The sequence below is a fragment of the Ictalurus furcatus genome, unplaced genomic scaffold (genome assembly GCF_023375685.1).
Source record: "Ictalurus furcatus strain D&B unplaced genomic scaffold, Billie_1.0 scf5, whole genome shotgun sequence".
Lineage (NCBI taxonomy): Eukaryota > Metazoa > Chordata > Actinopteri > Siluriformes > Ictaluridae > Ictalurus > Ictalurus furcatus.
In genome coordinates, this window is record NW_026521054.1 from 719,672 (window position 1) to 740,425 (window position 20,754).

Below are 20,754 nucleotides of genomic sequence, written 5' to 3' on the forward strand. Positions count from 1 at the left end.
AGAGAAGAAAAAAATCCATTCCATTCTTTGATTACTTATTTGGCATACAGTGAATATTCACACTTTAAGGCCATGTGGAACAATTTCCAAAATGCATTTAAATGGGGTAAATTGTGTACATTGAACCGAGAGTACTAGACATGTTTGCTAAAAGCAATACAAAGGCTTTATTCACACTGCAGGAATTTTATATTGTGTGTTTAGATTTTTTCTTTTAGACAGACTGATCAACTGCAAATTTGTTCTGGTGAATGACAGGCATTCAAAATCTTTCTGCAGAACTCTGTTGAAGATTCTGTACATCAGAGATTCATCTGAACTTCAACAAAACATTTCACATGTATAGAGTTTTGTCTACGGTCATCAAGTAATCACATTTATAAGTGTATTTATTACCTCTCCCCTCCCTGATGGATATTTACACCTCCCGTTGCCTCAGCAGAGGAAAAACCATCATTAAGGACAGCTCTCACCCTGGCTCTGATCTGTTTAATCTGCTGCCCTCAGGGAGACGTTACAGGTGCATCAGAACAAGGACTAATAGATTCAAGAATAGTTTTTTTTTCCAAAAGCTATAACCATTCTAAACACACACATGTACTGATTTCACAGTATAGGTATATAGTGTCTCAGAACTGTGCATTTTATAGTACCCCCCACCTCCCATAGTTAAGAGACAAATCTCCACCATTCTGAAGGCATAAAGTATGTAGTCATGTGTAAGCAAACATTTGTTTTATCTATGGAAAATAAATGAACATTAGAACAGTTTTACTTGTCTCTGACTGAACAAAGCAGGCCATATTAAACTGGGTTAAATATACAAATCCACACAGTTCACCAGTCCAATAGAATCTGTACAACACATTAGCAATACTTCTGCTCTGTTTAGACCCAGAAAATATAAAATACTTACTTTAGTATGAAATTTCTGTCGCGTGTCTACAACGAGGTCGGGATTTACGGTCTGTGAACACGTGCTGATTACACGTCCAGAACAACCAACCAACACGTGCAACACTGGCCGAGTGAGAACGACTCAAACGATTCAAGAAGAGGATTCTGAATCGGTTCATTTAAAGAATCATTACCAAAGCTGCTTATCCTACTTCGATGGTTTGATGATAACAGCCCGTCTTACAGAGTGCTGCAGGAATGAGTCGTGAAACCCAGAAACGAGTCAGCGTATTAGCACTTCCGTCAATGGGGTTTTGGGTTAAATGCCGAAAAATAAGGTCTGTGGTGAACACAAGCTCAAGATGTTTTTACGTTTATCTTGACACACGGCCTAGTGACAGACTTTTTATTATTTTAAGGGACATTTCCTGAAGAAAATGTGAGTGGTGCTTGCTGTGGCAAAATTCGGATCGGGCGCCGATAGATTTGAGAGCCGGACGCGTAGGGCGCCGATAGATTTGAGAGCCGGACGCGTAGGGCGCCAATAGATTTGAGAGCCGGACGCGTAGGGCGCCAATACTTTTGAGAGACGGAGATCTAAAAATAGTAGTGATACACAAGCTTGGTTGCAGTCGTGTTTATTAAGGAAAGCTACAAGGTTACAGATGTGAGGTTCTGACCTTTACGGTACAGTGAGGATGAGCAGAACATCTATACAGCATGGAACTGTGAATAGACTCAGTGTCTGTGGACTCATGTACACACAGTTTGGTGAGATTATGCTACAGGAACAGTCAAAATACACCATGGCCTTGAATGTTTTGGCCCTGTCGTAAACACTAAACAATCACAACTACTCTGTTGAGAGCGAGAAATGACCTCACAGAGTGGTGCGTGTTGACGTCCATTTTATATAGTTACTGTTTCTGATAGAAAATCGATCTCCCTCGCGCTCTCTCAATACTGCATTGTAACAGTGTGGGACAGAGACCCAAACAGCAAGGTGAAAATGATCTCTCTGCAAAACATGCGTAAAAGTCGAGAAAAAAACGGTTGTTAAACAGATTACACAGGGTCTCTTTTTCCTGCAAGGGGTATGTCAACATCCGACCACAACTATATACCCACCCAGCTACCAATGCGCACACACACACACATGCGCACACACACACACACGCGCACTAATTCAGCCACTTGAAAAAAGCAAGGACTTTTATAAACAATTAAAAATAGACTATAATATGAACATTTTAACAAATTAATAATAGCGCAAAAAACACACCAGTTAAAACACTGTAAATACCCTCCTTTATCAAAAGTCTGCTCTTGCGCCCACACTCTCGATCTGATGCCAGCTGGAGCCACCTCTTCATGGTCCCCTCGACCTCCATCTCTGGCATCTACAAACCCTCTGTCTCTGAAGTTTTATTTTAACTTAGGCTGGAAAGATTGTTTCCATGACATTCTGAGGGCTGAAAAGTGCTTCTTCTAGCCAGAGACCCCTGTAATTGTAAGGATATATTCCACAACCCCCCTACAGGCCATGGGACAATAGTCATTCTAGTTAAAGGAGATGAAACAGACCAGCCTTATAGCATACACACATCACCTATTGATAATGTGAAAAGATCTAGGGAGAGGTTTCAGACAGCACTAGACTGCTCAGTGAGGCGATATAACAGCTGCACTGCTGCCACCTAGTGGATACTTATGTCCACCGACTCATTTAAAATGTCAATAAACTATCATTTGTACGTTTATAATTACATAAACTGTTCACATACTACTGAACATAAGTATTAGTACTTAGTGTGTATGTAGTCTACTATAACTGTACCATACATTTCTGTCCCAAAAAAACATTCAGAGTACACTCCACTTTGCCCACTTTTTAGTGGATTTTAGGATTATGTTCTTAAAACAGCTTTGCCTTTCATTAATAAATAAATAAATAAATAAATAAATAAATAAATAAGCTTGTTTTTAAGCATGACACTTCCAAATTCACTCTGTTTAAATAATTACTTTAAATAGAAAACGTATTTTCCCTGTACTTTAGAGACATTGTACTGTTCGTGAAGAACAAACACGATCTCATGACGGAAATCATCAACTTTTGCGTTGAGATTATACGGGGGGAAATCCTATATAAGGATTTTTTTTATAAAAAAAAATTACGTTGTGTGTGTAATTTAATTATTTACAGCCAAAGCCTCCAAGAAAATACATCCTAAAGAGGTGTGTGTTGCCAACAGAGAAGAAGCGCTACGATCGTCCAAACAAAAGTGAACTGAAAAAAACAGATCGTGTTGGAAGGTAAGCTTTTTGGACAAACGCCACCAATATGCTCATGTCTGTAAGTGTTTTGACCATATATTGGTCATATCTTTAAAAAGTCCTTTTCCTCTCACTCAGGTATTTCTTCTACCAGAAGGAGTGGGGGAGGTTTCATTTCCCTGGAGGGAAACGTAAAAAGCTACACTCGTCCACCCAGGTACCGTTACTCTTTTTGTTTCTTAGAGTGTCATGTGACTAATACACTTGTTTTTTCAATCTTCACGAAAAATTTGCATACTAGCCTCCGCCTGTAAGTTACATCCAGATGATTCATATTTGTATGAAGGAGTTTTTTTTTTTTTTTTTAAATCGCATGCATTTTTATAAAAATGACGTTTTGTGTGTGTAATTTAATTATTTACAGCCAAAGCCTCTGAGAAAATACGTCCCAAACACGTATGTGGTGCCGACAGAGAAAAAGTGCTATGATTTAACATGGGAAATCCGACATGACTTGACAAACGGCATCATTCCTGCAAAAATAACCTACATGAAACATGACATAAGCAAATGACTTTAACGTCCATGTCACATGAATTTTTAAGATTTTTATCTAATAATGCAGGTAGGCTGCACGATTATGGCCAAAATGATAATCACGATTATTTTGATCAATACTGAGATCTCGATTATTCATTGATTTTAGGGACAACATATTTTTATTGCACTTTCACATTTAAATGAACAGACCACTGCTTTCACCTCCATGTTGTGCTACATTCCTGATCATTTACAAATCTTTAACAGTGTTTACAGGAGGAGAGACGCAAGACAATTTCTTTTAGGAGCACTTGTGCTCCTAATTACAAGAATTTAGGAGCACAGTTGAAGTTTAGGGTTTTTTTTGTTTTTTAAACATTTTTTCTTTTCTTTTTTTTATTTTAGAGATGGTAACATTAATGTGCCACAATATAAGTAAATATAAGTAGGCATGAGAAAACTTGAGCTGGTCAATTATGACAGAATTTAGGAACATCGTGTGAGCCATGACACATTAATTTACCTTCTGATAAACTAAATCTAATATTTTCAGTTCATTTTACAGACTGTATGCACAAAACAACCGTTAACCTGTTTACCTTGTAAACAAATACAATAAACCTCAATGTTCAGTGTTTGAAGTCTGCTCCTCTTAAATATATTTAAAGCTGCACTATTAGACATTTCCACTGTCATGGTTCTGGGCTGGAGTCAGTTCTCGAACCGCTCTGTGTGTATTGTGTAGATATCTGAATAATCTCATATAGGATGTGATTGGGTGAGTTCATTTACCCGTCAGATGCAAAGCGCTTTAGTTTAATGGTGTTCATTAGGGATGCTCCGATCAGGATTTTTACAGATGATACCGATCCAGATACCAATCTTTTCTTGTTTAAGCTTTAAATCAGGAGGTCATAAACAGTTAAATGTTATCTCTCTGCTCATGGTCACTGTTAACTGAAATAAAATAATAGCAATGAGAAATACTGTTGGTTAATTGATAAATAAACAGCATAAAATATTTATTTTTAAATATCTTAAACAATAAGGAGTCCTAATTAAAAGTAGACTAACACAAACATGATCATATTAGGAAAAAGGCTAACAGCTTTCTAAGGAAATAGCGAACCAAGATTAATGTCAAACAGGATAGCTCAACACACACACACACTTTTATTTCACATTATTTAAAAGGAATTTAAGTGTTATTTACCATAATTATGAACACAAGTTGTTGAGTTGACAATCATTTTAAAATTCCGTTGCTCCATTTAGATTTTCTCCAGTAGAATACAGCCTTTTAAACCAGGAAAAATTACTAATTTTAAGTCGTATAACATTCGTAATAACTAAAAAAACGGTGTAATTACCAGTCTTTCCTCCCCACAAGGGAGTTTTAGGAAACTATCAGCTTTTAAACGTCTGTAGGTTACTGTATTTGTCTGTGTTTGAGCGCCATCTGGAGGACAGATGCCATTTTGAATTGAAACTCATGCCATCTTCTAATTGTCAAAGAGGAAAATGTAGCGCCGATGTTCATCTCACTACCCAAACTGAACTAGTATTCTTCCACTGAAAATAGTACCGTGTCTTATGTTGAAAATTTTTATTGTACTTTTATTTGACTTTTGTTTTTTAAATATCAGTCCATATAATATGAAATAATATATATAATTTACATTTTAAAATAAACGTGTGCGCGGGTTGATACAGCGCGAGGGAGGTTTTTTCAAACTGCGCTTTCCTCAGGAGTATACAGTCACAGTAAGGATGTTTAAGCAAAATTTGATATTTATTTTTATAGTTCTGTTTAGAATTGTGTTCTTGTTTTTAAACTAATGCTAGTTAAATAGTTTGTAATAAGTAACGAGCAAATGCCAGCCGGTTTTAGTCAGATAATTAGCCTTATCTAAATTATAATAATCGAATTGTTCAACAAGTTTTGTACATGAAAAAAGAATTAAAAGTGCTTTGAGTATGGAAATTCTATTAATTACATAAAGAAAAACTCTTTTGGTCGTAAACGCCTCGTTTTTTTGCCCCCCACCATGCTTAGCATGACGGTTCCACATAACGTTTTTTTTTTGTCTTAAGACACACAAAATTTGTATTCAATCTTCTTAATGTATTCCCAAGACGAGCTTAACTCTTCTTTATGCAAAAAAAAAACAAAACTATTTAATCGACACGTTTTTGTTAACAAGAAAAAGCGCTAACCGTCACTGCACGAGGCAGTCAGCGCTGTGTGGTGCGTGCTTATGTTTGACCTTCACAAATTGGGACAAGTTTGCATTCATTGTTGTTATTTTAGTGTATATATATTCATAGATATACTTTTGTGTTCACTTATAGTTTTGTGGAAAAAAAAATTAACTGGACCATGTCCGGACGTCGGTCCAGATCCAGATCCCGTGCGCAAGGACCGCCTCCGCAAGAACCACCTGCGCAGGACCCGATCAAGCAACTCCTCAATAACGCCACTGTTTTGTTAGGGTAACGTCTGAACTTATTCACTCTTATTCTCTGTCTCTCTCTGCGCGTTCATTACGCACCTGTTTGACTGACTGTGTTTAACGTGCAGCGCAGCACAAACAGTAAGACAACTAACTCAAGCACGCTTAGCTGCGCTGAATGCTCCAGCAGATCCAGCAGCTGGCCAAGATTAGAGCGGAGGGAGCCAAAGTGAATCTTGAGCAGAATGTACTACACTGAAATACTTCAAGCTGCTTTCACACCTTACCAGCCCCTGCCCCGGTCAGAGTAACTCTTCTGCACTGTAGCTTTGTAAATAGATGTTGTTTTAGTTTGAGATGGCGTCGTAACCCTCAGGTTCGAGTTTAAAGCAGAAGAAGCGTTACAGGAACTTGTCATTAATCTCTCACTAGCTGCGTTTACATGGACAACAATAATCCACTCTTGATCCGATTAAGACCATACTCTAATTAAGAAACTACCATGTAAACAGCAATTTTTTACCTTAATCTAATTAAGGTCATAATCGAAGTAAGCACTAATCTAATTAAGACAGGTGGAGTATTCCTGTTTTAGTCGCATTATGGACGTGTATTACACACATGTAAACACCTTAATCACACTATGAACGTCGTGTGAGAGTTTTCACCGCATTTTGCGACAGGACACGATCACACACGGCAGTTTTACGGCGAACAAGAGAGCTCGGCTGTGTCCCAAATCGCATACTTTCCTACTATAGGCCTGTAATGGGGAAAAATACATGTATCTCGGCTACTATATAGACGGTAACTACGCGATTTGGGACGCAGCCCACGGCTTCAAGCAGTTGTGTATTAGCATGTATGGCATGACAATTAACTGCACTTGAAGCGTTCGTAAAAAAATTAAATAAAAACATGCAAAACTGTATACGGTTCCATAACGAAGACGAACTGCATGTTGATACGTGAAATTCTGGAGGGACGTCGGACAGCGTGGCGCGGTGACGTAATGATGCGGGCTGTTAATCTAATTATGTTCTAAAACATGTAAAACAGGAACATGAAAGGAATATTCTAAACGCGACGCATGTAAACACCTTAATCACATTATGATCTTACTCAGAGTAAGGTCAATAATTAGATTACTGCTGTCCATGTAAACGTAGTCACTGTGACCCGAAAGCTGCTTGTTGGATGTTTAATGTAAGATTAGAAAGTTCAGCTGGTTTATCTCCTCTCAGGTGTGTGTAAAACAGAACCTGGCTGTGTCCTTGCAGTGTGTGATTTCTATTTCGTCTGTGTCTTTTCAGAAGGAGGTGGAAGACGTCACCAAAAGCTTTGTGATGAGCTGAATTTTTTTTTTGTTAAATAAAAGTTTCCTTAAACAACCAACACCTGCCTGACTGTACGAGTTATTTACATGAACCAGCCGCAGAAAATTATGCAAATTAATAAACAGTGTGTGATTTCTATTTCGTCTGTGTGTTTTCAGATGAAGGACGTGGAAGACGTCACCAAGTTGTGTGATGAGCTTGTGATGTTTGATTGTGTTTCTTGAAATTGTTGTACTGAATGAATTAAAAGACTTTTACTCTGTAACACTGACTTCTTGACTGACTGTGCCGACGATGCCAAACACGTCACGCTGAACTCCTGAGCCTGAACGAACACAAACACACTCCCCTCAGTATATACACTTCTGGTACACACTATTTTGGATTAACTACGTGTTGTTGGAGATTAAGTGTTTAATGTTTACAGCCTAAATTGTTGCCATGGAGACAATACCTGAAAGGGCAGAGCTTGCCGGTCAGCAGGAAGTTCCAGAGAGAGTTACATGGCACCTTGGAAGTGTTTCCAAAGTCCACAAAGAACACCTGTACACACACACACACACACACACACACACACACACACACACGTGTACACTCAATGTGCAGTTTTCCTGTAACCACTCCATGCTCCATCACGGAGGCGCTTTAGTAGGTGTACGTGTGTGTGTGTGTGTGTGTGTGTGTGTGTGTGTACAGATGTTACCTCCACATTACTCCCCATGACATGCAGTATTTTGGCTCTGTAGTAGTTCCCAGGTTTGGTGTGAGTTTCAGAGAAAGGGGCGAGACACAGAAGATTTGGATAAAGTGAGACAGGAAGTGGGCGGAGCGCCCGTGTATTAACGGCCACTGTCAGCCACCTCTGTTTCTCCAGACTTGCCTCGTGAGCCTGGAAACCCCAGAAATGCCCCACTTCGATGACCTACACACACACACACACACACACACAAATCCTGGTAGTGCACACACACACACACACAGAGACACACACAGGAGCCACTGCTTTTTTTTTTTATTTGTGCACTGAGAGTGAAAGAGGCGGAACAGACACCTCGGTGATATTGACGATAAAGACAGGGTTAGACGGAAGATTCTCCAACTCAATGGAGCTGCTCAGAACCCCGACAGGGCTCACTGACTGATTCTGAAAATCCACATTCACCCTGAGAGAGAGACACACACACACACACACAGTGAGTGAGAGAGACACAGAGAGAGAGACCTGTAACAGAACAGCACTAATGTACAGAACATCATCTAAACATCACACTGTCTAGGGGATGTGGTCACATGACTACTCTCACTTAAAATGTAACTATGACTCATCTGATGATGCTCGCTGCAGTGTGTGTGTGTGTGTGTGTGTGTGTGTACCGTGTATATCTGAGGTGTGAGATACACTACCCCCCTGCCCAAGTCTCCACCTCTCCAGCGGGTTAAACGTTGAGATGGAGAGGAAGTCTCTGCTGCGCGAGGAGGAGAGACAGAGAGACCTCTGGGAGAACGCCAGAACCTCTCATTGACGAGCGGTAGAACTCTACATAGGCCCTGATACACACAGACCCACAATACATATTTATAGAAAATCACAATTAAACACACACACACACACACACACACACACACACACACACACACCTGGAGCTGTCAAAGGAGATGGATTTGACTTAACCACAGTGTCTGAAGAGAGACTGGAGCTGTTTATAGTAGAGGAATGCAAATGGAGGGAGATTACACACCTGAGAGAGAGAGAGGGAGGGAGAGAGAGAAATATTATTAATAATAATAATAATATTAATCCCCTAGTTAAATGGAAGCTGACTGAATACCACTACGGTGGTCCTGGGGTCATTTCCATAGAGCTCCTTGGAGGCGAGCTCCTCGTCCACAGTTCCCTGGAGGAAGCAGTTCGGATAAAATGCGCCTGCAATCGCCACCTGAACAATGGAAACATCACTGATACTTAATTATTATTATTATTTATTTTCTGCAGGAGTAAGTTACACTTCTTGGACTTTGTCATCATGGTGAAAATTTTAAACTCTGCATTTGCAATTTTACTTTGGATGCTTGTGCTTCTAAGGCTGCGAATTATGACTAATATTTATATTTACTGTATATCAGGGGTGCCCACACTTTTTTGACTTGCGAGCTACTTTTAACATGACCAGTCAAAGAGATCTACCTACACAAAAAATGCGAAACATATTTATATATACACTGCGTATACTTATATATATATATACACACACACACACACACACACACACACACACTATATGTTCATGTACCTTGCATAACTGAATGAACCCTTATGGGACGCTACAATTCAGTACATTTTTGGTCATTACCTTACTCTGACGACGTGCACTGAATAGAATCAGCCAGGGTTGCATAGTCCGGACAGTAGCTGCTGGTAGCCAGCCTCAAGCAGGCCTCCAAATGATGATCAGTCATTGTGGAACGGTATTTGGACTTAATGATCTTCATGTGGGAAAAGGCTGACTCACATAAATAAGTAGAGCCAAATAATGCAGTCAAGGAGGTGGCACATTTCCTCATGTTTGGGTACTTTTCCCCTGTGAGTAAGTTCCAAAACTGTCCATGAGCCCTGGACTTCAGCTGAATGTCAGTCTGTAGTTTCAAAATCTCATCCTCCACTTCAGACGAGTTCAGGTGAACAGCGTTGCAATTTTCGATGCGAGTGAATCAACCTCAACATTGTCCCTAAACGGGTAGCACATGAATGTGGCGAATGGCTCCAGTAAAGCAAAGTCTTGAAAGCGTCTGTCAAACTCTGACCGACAGCTGTCAATCTGCTCCGTGTAGCGTGCAATGTTAAACTGCGCACAAGCCTTCCGCTGCGTCTCCAGCTCTGACGCGAGGTTTTGGAAGTTCCCAAAAACATGGCGCTGCAGCTTTGAGAACAGAAGTTGCATTTTCCGTTTAAAGGCATTAACTGCCTTTAATTTTTGTCTTTTCCTTGCAGCTCCAAATTAAGTTGGTCAGATCGGTTAAAAATGCTCGGTTAAAAAAAGTCCAGCAACCACTGATCATCATTGAGTTGGGTGTATTCTGCATGTTTAACAGCAAAAAGAAACTCGCTTATCTCCGGACAGAGCTCTCGAAATCTCTGCAGGAATTTACCCCTACTAAGCCATCTCACGTCAGTGTGTAGCAGGAGCTGATTGGTCGCAGTGTGCCTTCTCCAGATGCGCACGGAACAGCTGTCTTTGAAGTGATCTAGCACGTATAGAACAGGCGATCTTTGTTGCCACATCCATGATCTCTTTCATGTTTAGCATTCTTGCACATAAGGCTTGGTGTATTATGCAGTGGTAGTTAAGGAAGTCAGGGAAAGCATCGTCCTCCCTGCACTTGGCAATGAATCCATTTGCGCTGCTCAACCATTGACTGATATCAATTTGCACACTGGGAGCTGGGTTTTGTCAATGAAGTCTTTAAAAGACTGAAAAATGTCCTCTCCCCGCGATTTCGCTCCCTAGCCTTTAGCACTGGCACGCTTGATCGCACACGCGTGGTGAGAGAAAAGACGAGATCTCAGACTGGCTGCCCTGTATGTCAACTAACATCTTTTTTTTTAATGGCGATCTACCCGCACTTCCTTTGCGATCGACCAGTCGATCGCGATCGACATATTGGGCACCGCTGCTGTATATATTTTGACCTGAAGAAAAAAGCCTCTTTATACACATATGCTGTTAAACTACACCTGTTCTACTCGTGTGTGTGTGTGTGTGTGTGTGTTACCTGCACTATGAATTTCTGTGTGCGCGCGCCGGTGTAGTCAGAGGGAGAAGTTTCGCTGATGTGCATGTTGAATTGTGACACTCAATTCTTCAGATCCTCAAACGACTCAGCCACCTGTAACACACACACACCAGAAATGATAGTTAGGGATCTGTGTCAAGAAGTGTGTGTATAGATGTGTGCGAGTGAGTGAGAGTCGTAACCGTTTGATCTGAATGCAGTTCTCTTTGCCCCACTCCAGCTCATCCTAAAACACACACACACACACACACACACACACACATCAGTACCACTTTATTTATTTCTATAATCCAACACATTATAATTCAACATAACGGTCACGATCTCCTGCCTCCCATACGCCGTGTACCGGTTTAATCTATTTCCTTATTTGGTCAGTGCTTCCTGTTCTTATTATGATGTCCTCTCTCTGACTGGTTCCTATTTCTTAAATTGTGCACTCTATCTGTACACTACACACTTGACCATCTAACACCTGGATATTTGAAGAGCATACAAACAAACAAACAAACAAACAAACACAAACAAACACACACACACACACACACACACACACACCCTGCGTGAAGTTGGCCCCCCCACCAACACAAAACATCGGCAGAATAGTTTGTGCTGGTTTGTGCCGTAAAAATTTTCATTTGTGCTGCTTCAGTTCTGGAGATATTAAAAGAATATTTATAGGTCATTCTGGGGTCACTCAAACCCCCCACATGCTCCAAATTCACCCCAAATGGTCTCAATAATAATAATAATAATAATAATAATAATAATAATTCAAAAGAAGAAGACTATAGCACCTAAACCCACACTGCGCATGCGCGAAGCCGGATGACTCAACCATTAAACTAGTAAAAGAGCTCTAATTAGCCAGTGAAGCTAAATGTCGTTCAGCCACGTCCACTTATAAAAGTAAATCATGCAATATTCTCAGACTGGGCAGTTATTGACAAAGTGAATTCATCGTTTTAAATAGAATAAAAAATAACATCGACCTATTTGCTAATCACATTTCGATTAGCTTGCTCATTAATTACACTGCGCATGCGTGGACTGGACTGCCTCCTCAAAAGCTAGCACCGCTAGCATATTTGTATAATATTAACATTAACATTGAACCAGAGGAGTGAATAAAAAAAGTTTTAAAATGTTATTTCTCACTTCTCCTCCTCTTGTTCTTCTTCTCCGTGCGGGTGTGAGTTATCTTTGGTCAGTTCCTCGGTGATTCGGTCATTAGTGAACCGAGCTCCGAGAGTGAATCAGTGCGCCGTCACCGCCTGCTTCATACTGATACACCTGAAACACAGGTGTTAACACCGTTAACTACACACATACACACAATACAGCACAAAACAGAACAGGTTCGGTTACACAGAACCGAATAAACTCACTTTAGTTTGGGTCCAAACGGGCCAGAACTAACACTAACAACGCTTTCTGCTCCTCACTTCGACTTCTCGCGCTCGCGGTGACGTCACCAACGTAACGGATGTTGACGTAAATTTGAATCTGTGAGGAGAAAATAAAATAAACCCAAATATTATTTCATAAAAAGCTTCTTTATTCTCTTCTTCTTAAACACGATAGAGGATAAGATATACAAATACATAAAAAAAACAGCTTTATCATTATTTTAAATCAAATCCACTTTAAAAGTGCTCCTTTCTAATTACATTTTAATTAAAAATATACTTCATCTTACTCTTGTTTAATTTAATTTTTTTAATTAATATTTAATTCATCGATGATTGTAGACGTGTTGAGGTTTCACGTTCTTTGTGCTTTATTATCATAAATATACACTTTGTTTAAACTTTTGAGTTTGGACACAAAATGTAAACATTCCTCATGAATCCAGAACATTCATTTGTTTATTATTTAGAAAGTAATAATTAAACAGGTGAATAAAATGATCAGATTAATCACTTGCAACATTTAGGATATGAATTTCTTGTATTAAGTGAGGTTTTTAATTATACACAGATATAAATATATTTTATTTATTTGTAGTTTTCATATTTGACTCAGTACATTACACTACATTTATTTAATCAACTATTTATCAAGTTTTTTAAAAAAATATTTAACTGAATGATTGTTCAAGATCAATAAAAATCTTCAAATAATCTATCAACACCATCAATACATCTAATCAGTAAATAAAAATCTACATTTATCCAGCTGATCTATTGACTGGTTTATTGAAAGTTTTACAGCTTCGGCAGGTAAAGAAGCCGTGGCTTTAATCTGATCTTCTGATTTCTAATGATAATTAAACGACAAAATACAGAATTAAAGAATATCTTTATTTAAATTCAAAATCATGAATCATTTAAAAATATGGACTACAAGTCATTTCTACAAATGTTAATACAGACAGAAAGACCAGAGATGAAACGGATTTAACAGATACAGGACAATTAGGACAAGGAAAGTGAGAGAACTAGAATGATCATTTATTTATTATTTAAAAAAAAATACAACTGTGTTCAAGATCACAGCAAAAAGACAGTAGAGGAAACAAAGGAAAAAAATATTTCACATTTCCTGTTTAAATTCAACAGTAAAATCACATGAACTGAAGACATCGTGACTTTTTGAAACCGGTCGTTACATTTTTGAGACAAACGGAGCAGGTAGTGATGAAGAAGCTGCCTCAAAAGATCATTTCTGCTCCTCGAAGAGTAAAAAAAACCCATTAAATCCTAAATGTATGAAAAATAAACATTATGTACATTTTATGTCTAATTACAGTGAACCTGACGGAGAGTGAAGCTCACAGAGGCGAAGTGTTCACGCTACAGCAAATTTCACCGGTTGACGCTAAACTCGCTCACTTAGGAGGTGCGTTTCTCTGTCCCGGGATATTCCTAGCACTGTGTGTGAAAGCTCCTGAGATGTCCAGCATGGAGACGTGTGTGTATGTTGATGTGTACACAGTACCAATGGTCAGGATGTACTGTTGTGTCAGAGTTTCTCGTTCTCCTGAAAAACACACGTGCGCGCACACACACACACACACACACACACACACACAAACACACACAGTGGAATTGTAAAGCAAAACATTGGACTATATATCTTAATCACATCTCATAGTCCTTTTATAGAGTCTGAATCAGTTTGACTGATTCATTTCGAGTTGATTCAGAGTCGAATCACTTTCTAGTGAGAATCAAATACTCATCTCAGTCTAGTTCGTTTGGAAGTGTGCGACTCTCACTAGAAAATTATTTGACTCCGAATCGTCTCGAAACAAATCAAACCGATTCAGACTGGACAAATGGACTAATAGAAGGGAAAGAGCAACAGGAAAGAGGACAGCCTTCCTGCTGAAAGCAAACCGGATCAGAACCTTACATTAGATTGTTTTCTATATTTTTATTTTAAATCAGTTGTGTTGTTTTTCTTCTTTCTGCACTCGATTGAGGAACCACAGCAATGATAAATAAATAAATAAATTTATCTGTCCAGCTTCCTCCTCTTCTTCCCCCAGAATGACGTGGGTGACGGATTGACGGATTTAAAAAAAGATGTCTGGGCAAACTGTGACCTCCTCGAGTTAAAAGTGAGCATCCAAGGAAATTTAATGTGCTAACTGCACTACATTCTGCAGTCACACAGCACCAGAAAAAATATGTACATCTACTGTACATGTTAACACACAAAACATGCTTTTGAGTATTAGTTACCCTGTCTTACTGTACAAGGCACCTGCAAATAATAAAGCAAGTAATTAAAAGTTCATCTATCATTTCACTTCCACTAATCAGTCTTTTGACCAGTCTAAAAATAAAAAGACTAAAAAGAAACTCAGACTTAGCAAGAAGAACTAAAAATATGTGGATGATGAAGTCTCAGTTCCACCACAGCTTCAACATCCCTGGATCTTCTCCTTTAAAGCTTGGAGAAGGGCACGTCTTTCAGACTCTTCTTTTCCAGGGCTGCCTGCGCTGACTTCATAAGATCCTGTGTCTGCAACATGTTCATGTTCCAAGTAGCCTGGAGACGCAGAGGAGAAATCTCAGATTTCGACCGCTCTACTTTGTGTTTGTGGCCATACTGTGTGTGCATGGGTCTACCTTGAGGCTAAAAATGCTATTCATGTCTTAAGCAGATTCTTACCATGTAGTCTAGGCTCTCAGTTACACTGTGGTCTCAGGAGTAGAGGAGGTTGATTTTGGTTCCCTGGACAGCGACGGGACTCCGGCCTGCAATCTCACCTGCTATTTCCAGAGCTCCAGCAATCATTGACTATCAGGCAACACACGACTGCAGAGATGAAGAACAGAACACACACTTGCCTTCATTTATACTAAATAATGAAGCTACATGAAAAAAATACACGGTACAACCCAAAGTCACATTCTTCTGTTATCATTCCATATCTTCCATGTGTCAGTCCAGAATTTCACCATTTTGTGATCACAGAAATTAACACAAAATCAAGAAACTCCACAATATTCAGAGGAGCCTCCACTTTTTCAAAGTTACTGCAGATTTGGGCCAAAACATGTCATGACACATCATCACCACAACAGGCCTTCAGCACAGGTTACTCTACTTCCTGAACAAGTGCGGACCCGGATACAAGTTATGTTCACATTCATGGGACAATTCACATTCACAGTTCCAGTGTAACCGAACTCGACCACCTTCTACAGGTAGTCTCGGGTTCGGTACCGCAGTGCATTTCCCAGTCCACATTACGACGGTCACATTACCAACTGTTCATGCAAACTGCTCTGTTTTGGACTAAACTTCCAGTGTGAAAGCCCACTAGAACAGCTACACTGCAGAATTTTTCTGTCTAAAAATGAACAAATTTCAGGTTTTGTAGCTCTTCTTTGATAAATGACAAGATGGTAATATCATAAAATAGTCCACTTTGTATTAAAACCAGACATCTGATGCTCACTGTGGTTTATTTAATCTTCAACAAACTGCAAATGTAAATAATTGTTCAGAGTGTGCCCCCTTGTGGTCAACTCTTTCATAGGGGCTTGTACAAGTCAGAACAATCAGCCCATTCTTATCTTCTCATCACTTACTGTCTCTATATATGATCATATGGACAAAATTAACTTGTTTACAGATCTTGGTGTAAACATGTAAGCAAGCAATGTATGGCAAGTTAATGTTCCTCATACCTTCACCTGAAACCAGGCATCCTGTGTGCACAGACGAATATCACAGGCTGTGATTAGATCCACTCCTGCGAAAGAAGAAATCAGATCCACAAAAAAAAAACTGTTAGTAATTCAGTCTCCTGCAGCTAAAAGCCCCAGTAAAAGATAACTCTCTGATGGTTAAAGCTTTGCAGGAAAGTGACACCACAACTCTGGAAAGTTCCATCCATATTGTTTGCTGAGTGTATGAGATGGTACTTAACACTCCCAACAGACCTGCTCCCACACACACGCCATGCACTGCCACCACCACGGGCTTTGGACACTACAGACACATCAAACACAAAGTTCAGTTTATATACCACAATGTATTACTCTAATAGGTTATTGATTGTGCAAATATTACATGCATGTAGAACCCCTACATGATTTGTGTTTAATTTATGTAAGGAATAAACATGCGGTTATAGGAAAGTAGTCAACAATCCAATGAAGTGGAGTGACCGTTACCACCCTAAGGTAGAACTGCACATTCTGAAGTGTTTTATTCCCCTTATACCACAGCAAGTTGTCAACAAGTGCATTTCTTTATTAATTAAAGAAGAACATGTCATACACATTAATCTATTTTAAAGGCTGACCGATAGTGGATCTTACAGACGCCGATAACCAAGTCGGGTAGCACCTACTAATAACCGATTACTACTGAATGAAAATATAACACTCAGTGGAAAAGTTAAGTTCACTTTATTACAAAAATAAACAGTACTGACCGTACCATGAAAATGTACTGCACTTTTTCTAATGAAATAAACATATATACACTAATTAATATATATATATATATATATATATATATATATATATATATATATATATATATATATATACACACTATGAATAAAAATTAAAGTAAATAAAAAGATGCACAGTATTTCACAAAAAAGTGAGAACACCCCTCACATTTTTGTAAATATTTGATTATATCTTTTCATGTGACAACACTGAAGAAATGACACTTTGCTACAATGTAAAGTAGTGAGTGTACAGCTTGTGTAACAGAGTAAATTTGCTGTCCCCTCAAAATAACTCAACACACAGCCATTAATGTCTAAACCGCTGGCAACAAAAGTGAGTACACCCCTAAGTGAAAATGTCATTTTACAGTTCAACAAACTCTCCTCCAGCCCCCCAACGCTGAGCCGCCCACAGAAGACAACGTGGTGTAACCTGTGATACATCTCCCAGCCTGAAGAGGGAGCACTGCTCAACGCATACATGCTCTCAGTGGGGGGAGGGGAGGGACATCTGCTTTGTGACCAAGTCAAACTTTCTGTGAATATTTAACCGTTTGTCCTCATTCTCACGAATACGACTGTTTACAATATTATTCATATGAAGTTGGAAACTGTGCAGAGGTTTAATGTGTTTCTAATTGAAAGTACAAACTCTGAGACAAACTATTCATGCATTAGTGCTGCTCCAGCTTTTTAGTGTCCATCACACTTTTGTGTGAAAGCATCGCTGTGTGCACCATTAATCCAGAGTCTGTGATTAGATTATCCACATCATGTTCAAATAAATATTTCTATAGGAAACGCTTTAGAGCGGGGAAGCCTTACTGTGGTCCTGTAAGATTACAGTCCAGTACAGTTTGGGAATTTTCCTGAATCACACCCGATTTAAGTCCTCGGGTCATTAGGTAGGAGTGTTAGATGAGAAATCATCACACTGTGCATGATCACAGGAATTCAGGACCAGAGCCAGGCTCCCCTGATTTATAAATTAATTGTTGATGATCACCTTAAAGTAATTCCCAGTGAAGATTTATCATCTTTTTACAAGCATCCTTTTCTCATTTAAGAAAAATAGAAATTACAGTGATTTGTACATTTGTGCTCTGCATTTCTTTCAGAGCCGTGGGACTGAATTGTTGTGTATATAGGCAGTTTTTTTGTGCTCTGAAATTGAACAGGACTTTTGAGAAGACAGCTGCTCATGGTTTAATTCATTTTTAAAAAGGGACTGACAATATGAAGTGAGCGTACGTGTATCAAAAGGTGGTTGTGTTGAAGAAACCTTGTTGACCAATCTTTGCTAACTTGCTCTGTCTGTGTGTGTGTTTACTGGTACAACAGTGGTAGCAGATTTTCAGAGCCGAGCTTACAGTAACGAAGACGCTCAAGTGTACTTGTTTGGAAGATGTAGAAACTCAAGTCTTACATGTTAGCACAAACATGTCTTTTTCCTTTATTAGGGAATTTGTGCTTTTGGACATTTTTGAAAGATATCGTGCTTGTGAAATGTGCTTTGCGTGTTATTCATGTTCAACTGGTTGTATCGGTGTATCTTTATGTACACTTGTAGCAGTGTAGCTACAGTACAATAGATTTCGTTAGCAGTCATATCAATGGTCATATGAAGTGTTTGGGCTTAGATTTGTGTCTTTTTGAATCATTTACACTCTATGGCAACTTTTTACGGTTTTGCTGTATGGGCTGTGTTCCAATTGATCTGTGTTTGATCATTTCCTCCCTTCGCTCAAACATTGTGTTTGAGAAGGCCTTCTTAGTTGAATGGTTGTTTTCCTCAGCTTTGGATTTAGCTGTAGGGCCCAGAGGTTTTTGGAGTTTGAAGAGGAGGCAATAAAAGATTTGGAACACAGCCCTGTTTTCCTTTCCGAGGTTCCCCAGCTTTTTTCCGTCACCCATCACCTCCTAGCCGAGCTCAATTCTGCTGCAGCTTTTTAGCCACAAGCTGCTGGTGCTTGACTTCTGAGGCCTTATCCTGTTAAGCGGCCGCACTATGGCAAAAAGGAGAGTTCAGTATGCTGACTGTATGAGCTTCAGTTGAATGTGTACGTGGTCGAACTCTTGGTAGGACAGTCCAGTATATTACAGACAAACACAGACGAAAACATCCACAAGGCTTCTACTAAATATTGTTGAATGTCCGCTCGTATGCAACTCTCCAACAATGTCACGTCCTATCGAGAGTTTCAGTCGATGTTTATCATCTAACCCAATGGGATTTTTTTACTCTGGTGTAATTTTCTTGACCACTTTAACGCAGCATCTCTGTTGTTACTTTTGTCAAAAATGTAGAACACCAAAGACAAGGCAATGACGACGTGATCTCGTTCCTTCGTGTGTTTTTGCCTCAGATTCTGGCGACTGTTCAGACTCGGTTTGTAGCGAAATTTCAAATTCACAAATGCCTTGAACAACGTACATTTTCAACAATCCGTTTAAATCGACTGGTCCATTTCCGCTGCACGGTGGATTTGAAGGATGCACTGTGATCAGTGTGGCGACGTCTGGGAATCGAGTTACTGAAAAGGCCACGAGTTGGAGGTTACATTTAGTTTCTAAGGACATCTGGGCTCTTGGTGTCTTTTGGATAGGAACTGCAAAACTTTTTCTATAAGGGTGAAAACAGATGCATGCTTAGATACTTTAGCTGTAGACAGTTTATCTTGCTCACTGCATTGACGTATGAAGTTTGGACGAGTTCTGTAGAAAGAGATTAACATGAAGGGGGAAAAAAACAAAACAAAAAACAAGACTGAAAGTGAATTTGTCTTGGATTGTTTTATTAATTTTTTTCCATTGGGATGTCAAAAGCTTCTTCAACTTGGCCACAAATCTAACAAAGTCAGGTACATTGTCAAGTATTGCCCCAAAATACCTCTATGGTAGATAGATGTGCTCACTGATCACTTGTACATGTGCTCATTCATACAATTATCCAATCAGCCAATCATATGGCAACACCACAATGTACAACATCAAGCAGGATCAGATGAAGAGCTTCAGTCAATATTCACATCAAACACCAGAATGTAATCCAGTGATTTTATCCGTGGCATGGTTGTAAATGGTCTGGTTTGAGTATTCCAGAAACTGCGGCTCTCCTAGGATTTCCACACACACATACTTGTATGAAAAACATCCGGTAAGTGGCAGTTCTCGGGGTGGAAACACCTTGTTGACGAAAGGAGAATGGCTAGACTGGGTCAAGTTAATAGGACGGCCATGGTAACATCAAATCACCTCTCTTTACATACATGGTGAGCGGAAAAGCATCTCAGGATGTACAGCATGCCAAACCTTGAGAACAGTAGAAAACCTCATTGGATTCCACCCGTGTCACCCAATAACAGGAATGTGAGGCTACACAGACTGGAAAAAGAGCCGGTTATTCGAGTCTTCAATAGTCCCATTTCGGTGAACCCCAAACGTCGTGCTGATGTTACATGCTTTCAAAAAAAAGAAATGAAAAGTTTTTCAGTGTTCATTAAATCAGATATTCCATCGATCTTACACAGGGTCA

General features: G+C 39.4%; 1 protein-coding gene across 1 annotated transcript; it reads right to left on the bottom strand.

Annotated features, from left to right (window-relative positions):
• Nucleotides 1-1,426: 1,426 nt before the first annotated feature.
• LOC128604904 (ATP-dependent RNA helicase TDRD9-like) lies at nucleotides 1,427-17,225 on the bottom strand. The gene is made up of 11 exons (XM_053620016.1): nucleotides 16,444-17,225; nucleotides 15,113-15,565; nucleotides 12,685-14,278; nucleotides 12,455-12,589; nucleotides 11,479-11,522; nucleotides 11,276-11,389; nucleotides 9,334-9,441; nucleotides 8,909-9,052; nucleotides 8,208-8,426; nucleotides 7,959-8,047; nucleotides 1,427-4,611 (listed from the first exon to the last, which is right to left on the bottom strand). The coding sequence occupies exons 6-11, from the start codon at nucleotides 11,339-11,341 to the stop codon at nucleotides 4,503-4,505; spliced, it is 735 nt and encodes a 244-aa protein (XP_053475991.1). The 5' UTR covers nucleotides 11,342-11,389; nucleotides 11,479-11,522; nucleotides 12,455-12,589; nucleotides 12,685-14,278; nucleotides 15,113-15,565; nucleotides 16,444-17,225; the 3' UTR covers nucleotides 1,427-4,502.
• Between the last annotated feature and the right edge of the window lie 3,529 nt (nucleotides 17,226-20,754).